The sequence below is a fragment of the Dermacentor andersoni genome, chromosome 1 (genome assembly GCF_023375885.2).
Source record: "Dermacentor andersoni chromosome 1, qqDerAnde1_hic_scaffold, whole genome shotgun sequence".
NCBI classification, from domain to species: Eukaryota; Metazoa; Arthropoda; class Arachnida; order Ixodida; family Ixodidae; genus Dermacentor; species Dermacentor andersoni.
This window is the reverse complement of record NC_092814.1, coordinates 271,362,896-271,368,895: the sequence shown is the minus strand read 5'-3', so window position 1 is coordinate 271,368,895 and position 6,000 is coordinate 271,362,896. Positions and strand designations below refer to the sequence as shown.

Here is a 6,000-nt window from a genome sequence, read left to right as displayed (position 1 = left end):
AAGCAACGCAAGCAAGAAGCCTTGGAGAGGCGACGCGGTAGTGTAAAGCCCCAAAACCCCGCAACTACCACTAAGACATCAACAACGCGGAGAGTCGCTAGACCTCCACCGCTTCCGAAAAATGTCTACAAAATAATCATTCGTCCAAATCAAGGACTACCATTATGAAACGTGCTCACTCATACACTTGCACGAGCGATCATCGACGCGTGCCGCAACGAGTTCACGGATGACAAATTCATTCTGAGAATCAACCCGGGATCCAACATAGCCATCTTATCGACCCAGTATGAAGAGGTCGCCGAAAAAGCATGACACATCCACACCTTAACACTTAGCGGCAGAAGTCACGCAGTGCGCGCATACACCGCCCAGGGAGAAGGCACCCTCAGAGGAGTGGTACATGGAAAACCGTTGCACACAACTACCGAAACCCTCATGGCCCACCTCAGAGTGAGAACACAAGGCGTGGAAATCCTTACAGCCAGGATGATCGGTGCCACTCAAAGTGCAGCGCTGACCTTTATTGGTCCCCATCTACCACGATTTTTGTACTACTACGGAGGTGAACTCCGTTGCTATCCATTTAGACCGACGCTCCAAGTCTGCAAGATCTGCAGGGAAAAGGGCCACCGTACCGACGTGTGCCCGAACCCAGACAGACCCATCTGTAGATTGTGCGGACTGCTTAATCCAACCGACGGACACAAATGCGAGTTAAACTGCGCCTCGTGCGGGGAGGCCCACCCAACCGGTGACCACTCGTGCAAACAGCGACTCAAACCGGTTCGACCCCGACCCACAACATCGTCAGCACCGATGAAGTCGAAAGCCCCACGATGGTTCGCCTCGGAAGACGAAGAAGAGACCTACAGTGCGGACACTCGCGGCCGGCCGGTCAATACCGAGCAACGCTCCCGCTCCCAATCGTGCTCCCGCTCCCGGTCAGCGAGCCGCGAGCATCGGGCACCACCGACACCCAGAAGGAACCCATTGCCTCCGGCAAGGAAGCAGAAGCCTTCACACGAGGTAAGCTGGGCGGAAGTCGTCTCTCCCAAGCCACGAAACACATCCACACCGATCGCACAAAATCCAGAATACCAGAGAGTCATTGAGGAAAATAGACAGCAAAAACAGCGTCTAATCGACTACGAGCACAAAATCGAAACTTTAATGAAAAGAGTGGCCATGCTTGAATCGGCACATGCTGCGACCTGTGAGCGATCGCCACAATCTCAATTACCACAGCTAAGCACTCTCACCGGACATCCGCCACTAGAATCACAACTGCCCCCCTCCCCCCAAACAACACAGCCAAAGCAGCCTCAGGCGCCCTCACCACCTGAGAGCAACCTGGTAACCCAGGACCAATTGTAACATGCACTGCAACAATCACAACAACAAATAATACAACAAATACAGCAACAGTTTCAACAGTTTTTTGCGGAATTCCAAGAATTAAAGAAATACGTTAACGAATCCCTAACCAAAGAACCCAAGCGTAAACGAAAAAGTAGTAAAATGCGCTCTCAGACAGATGACGGTAGCATGCTAACTTCTGACACAGACAACACAATACCTTCTCAGTCCCATCATGGCCCGTAAACCTCAAATGGAAAGCGAAAGCATCACGATCTGGTCTTGGAACTGTAGGTACATTAAAAGCAAGCATGCATCCCTCTCGCTATATGTGCAGGTGGCGCTAGTACCCCCGGATATTATCTGCCTGCAAGAGGCGGGAGAGCAACCGAAGCCAATTATGGGGTATAAAATACAGTACGACCCCAACTACCGTAGGGTGGCCACGCTCGTCCGCAAAGATTTGGCAACAACCGTGACAGTGCTCCCCGGTGAGGAAATACCACATCTCATCACCACGATATGGCCTGTCAAGAAGGGGAGACCTAAACAAGTCGTATGCAACGTATACAGTCCCCCCCCCGCAACAGAAAGGCTGACTTCGCGTCATTGTTCCGGCACCTACAGGGAATGCTGGAGCACCGCGATCGCCTAATTATAACCGGAGATTTCAATGCAAAGCACAACACGTGGGGCTACTCGAAAGCAGACACCAAGGGCGCCAAGCTCCTAGAAGCCATAGAGCGCCACGAATACACACTAATTACTGTACCAGGTACGCCTACTCGAATAGGAAACAGCGCCAGCAGGGACACGACTCCTGATCTCACCATCACCAACGATACCGTGGGAACAAGCTGGAGGGTCCTAGACGACTCGCTGGGTAGTGATCACTACATTATCGAAATCACCAGCGCCTCGGCCAAACTACGCCGACCCCTAGGGAAGGCCAAAATTACAAATTGGCCTAAGTTTAGGGAGAGGCAACAGCTCGATTTAGATACAAGTCTGCCCTTCCCAGAACATCAAGGCCGCTTAACCACGATCAAGGAGTGGGCCCAACGCATCAAAGAACTATATGACGCCAACACTAAAGTGTACCAAACCGATACCGACACGCCGGCAATCGACAACCATCTCATACACTTATGGGAAGCATGCAGAGGCCTCACAAGAAGATGGCGCAAACAGAAGCTAAATCGCAAACTTAGACTTAGGATTTCAAAGGTCACTAAACAGGCCAGCGATTATGCCCTGAAGGTTCACAGGGACAATTGGCGCAGGTTCTGCGATTCGCTTAAAGCCATGCTAAGCACCAAAAAGACGTGAAACATACTCCGCAGCATCATCGATCCTTCAAATACCAAAACAGAAACAAACACAACCTTACAAAAACTCGTTGGCGAATATCCGGGAACCCAGGATGAACTCATACAGGAACTCCAGCAAACGTACACGGGAATCCGGACCGGGCATCCGAAACCATACCCTCAATATCCGGGAGCTCCGAACGAGATACTTGATGCACCCATCACGTATGCGGAGGTATACGCGGCAGCACAGAGCTTCAAGAAAAACACGGCACCGGGTCCCGACGGGATCACCAACGCCATCTTGAGAAACCTAAGCGATGAAACCCTGCGAGCCTCTACAAAGCAGCTGAACGAAGAAATATGGACACCGGGCGGAACATTACCCGAGGAATGGACTACAGCTCACATAGTCCTTATACCCAAACCAGGAAAACTGCGCAGGCTCGATCAATTACGACCGATCTCGCTCACGTCTTGTCTAGGCAAGCTTCTTGAACGAATTGTACTCACTCGAATACAACAACACATGGAAGAACATGGACTAGACCCCAATTGCATGTACGGATTTCGGAAAGGCATGTCAGCACAGGATGTCTTCCTCCTCCTCAAGGAAGAGGTCCTCAACCCACAACCGGGCAGCAACAACAACATACTCCTAGCCCTCGACGTAGAAAAATCATTTGATAATATAGCACACGAAACCATCCTAGATGGCCTCGCCGCCATAGGATGCGGAGAGCGAGTATACCATTATGTCGTGGCTTTTCTCAGCCACCGCAAAGCCCGCATCGGCATAGCAGGTCTACAATCGGACATATATGATCTACCGCAGAAGGGTACTCCGCAAGGATCAATAATATCTCCTTTCCTCTTCAACATCGGACTTAGAAAACTTGCTTTACAACTGGAAAACATCCCAAAACTCGGATGTGCCTTCTATGCCGACGATATCACTCTATGGGCAACCAAGGGTTCATACGGCGACAGAGAAAACACATTACTCACAGCTATCGGATACATCGAGTCATACCTAACCACAGCAGGAATGAGGTGTGCCCCACACAAGTCACAGTACCTTCAAGTCCGGCCTAAGCAAACTAAGGAACATCGAGCCCCGCCAATACATCTCGAGATTGCCGGGCAACCTATAAAGCGCGTCCCGACCGCACGCATACTAGGTATGCACGTCCAGGAAAACAATGGCATAAAGCTAGCCTCAGAGAAATTAAATCACGTTATAAGAAGCACCGCATCACTCATCGCCAGAGTAGCGCGCAGCAAAGATGGTTTCACAGAGGACGAAACCTTAAGACTGGTACAAGCCCTCGTCATCAGCCGTGTCACGTACGCACTACCGTATCAAGTGAAGCGCAAAAGCGAGACAGAGCGCATGGACACTCTTATAAGAACGGCGTACAAAACGGCCTTACAGCTACCGTCAAGCACAAGCACAAAGAAATTACTAGCGCTAGGCGTATACAACACATTTGAGGAGCTAGCAAGTGCCACGCTCATAGCGCAGAGGGAGCGCCTCAACAAGACTCAACAGGGAAGACACCTTCTTCAACGGCTAGGGTACCCGCTGACACCTCAGTACTGCAAAGAAGAAACACAACTCTTGCCTAACCACATTAGAGAGAACATTGTAGTAGATCCTATCCCCAAGAACATGCACCCCACCCACAATCAAGAAAGAAGAGCAGCGCGTGCCCGCATGTTGCACAAACGCTGTTTCAGAGACCCGGATACGTACTACACGGACGCTAGCCCGTATCCCTCGTCGCCACGTTGCGGGCCCAAATACACACTCGCCGTTGTCAATCAGGGGAACCTGGTAGCCTCAGCCTCCATCCGCGCCACATGCAGCGCAGCAGCAGAAGCAGCAGCAATCGCTCTCGCACTTCGCGACGCCGAGAGCAAGGGAAGGTCCGCCCGCGCCCTTACGGACTCACAAACGGCGTGTCGTTTATACATGAATGGAACACTCCCTATACAAGCCATTCGAATCCTGGGTCGCACACTAGAATGGACCCACGGTATCGTCTGGTGCCCCGGGCACGAAGGCCTGCGGGGCAACGAAGAGGCGGACTGCGCAGCTCGAGGTCTCACTAGCCGAGCGGCAGACCACACCGTTCTTCAGCCCCCGACAGACCGACGAGCGACCCACGAGTTATTAACGACAGGTCAACAAATACTACAGGACCAACGGCTCGGAAGAACGCAATACGCTCCCCCACACAAAGCTCTCAATAAACTCCAGGCAAGGGACTGGCGCCGCCTGCAAACTAACACATACCCACACTTGCCTCGTCTACACGCAACCTCCCCAGACAGTTATACGTCCCGAACATGTCCCTGGTGTAGCAACCACATAGCGACACTCGCGCACATAACACACGAATGCACCGACCGTCCGGGCGACGCAATTTCGCCACGAGTCACAACACACACACTCACTACGTGGTCTTGGGAGGCGAGACTCTCCGAACTGGACCTGGGAAGCCAACTGGCGACCCTCGACCAGGCCCGGCGAGCCGCGATCGCCAGTGGAGCCCTGTCAGAGGGAACCACCCAGGAATAAACCGCGCAACAGTTTCTTCAATAATAAAGTTCCTCCTCCTCCTCCTCCTCCTCCTCCCGCGCTCTTGTTAGTTGTAATGACTGTGGAGGACCTTTGCTTAATTCGCGAACCGTTCGTCTGGCCTTTATTGATAGAGCTCATCGGACCTGCTGGTCTAGGCGCAGGAAAAGGCGGGAGTCCATATCTTTTGCCCCTGCAGCTTCGAGCATGCCGTTTACACTCGTCACTGCAATGGTCTAGCCGGAAGCTCCACATCCGCCGCCACGTAGAGGAACGGCGGTGGTCTACGCATCCGTGCACGTAAACGTCCTGAACGTAAATGCGGAAGGGCAACTGCTGCCGTCGCACAGGCGGTACACGACACTGCCCGCCTCACGCTGTGGGTCGAGGTCGTGGATGCGGAGCCCACCAGTCTTGCCTTGCGTCCGCTTGAAATTCTCTTCTTCTATCTGAAACAAATACACAAAAGCAAATTATCGTGATGTGCTCTTAAAACAGAACTGGACTATCTTTTTCTGGTCCTTGGTTTTCCCCAGTATATATGCTCAACAAACCACCCCCTTTATTTCTTTTCTTATATATACATGCATTGTTTCTTTTGCCTAAATACGTATTAAAGAAATATAAAGAAAGCCTACGAAACTTACTAATTACGTTACTGCAGATAAATTACCTGCTCCCGTGGACATCGTTTCCAAATAAAACCAACGTAAACATTAAAGGGAGTGACAAACGATTTCTAAGCAT

General features: G+C 51.6%; 1 protein-coding gene across 4 annotated transcripts in view; it reads right to left on the bottom strand.

The window, feature by feature from the left end:
- Positions 1-5,362: 5,362 nt before the first annotated feature.
- Positions 5,363-6,000, bottom strand: part of LOC129380914 (uncharacterized) — a 123,135-nt gene continuing 122,497 nt past the window's right edge. For all 4 annotated transcript variants that reach the window (XR_008609115.1, XM_072284753.1, XM_055063152.1 and 1 more), the window contains one exon: positions 5,363-5,702. Coding sequence is in view for 2 of the 4 variants with exons in the window: in XM_055063152.1 (XP_054919127.1) it covers positions 5,626-5,702 (77 nt within the window). In the remaining 2 variants the exon portion in view is untranslated. The remainder of the gene's footprint in view (positions 5,703-6,000) is intronic.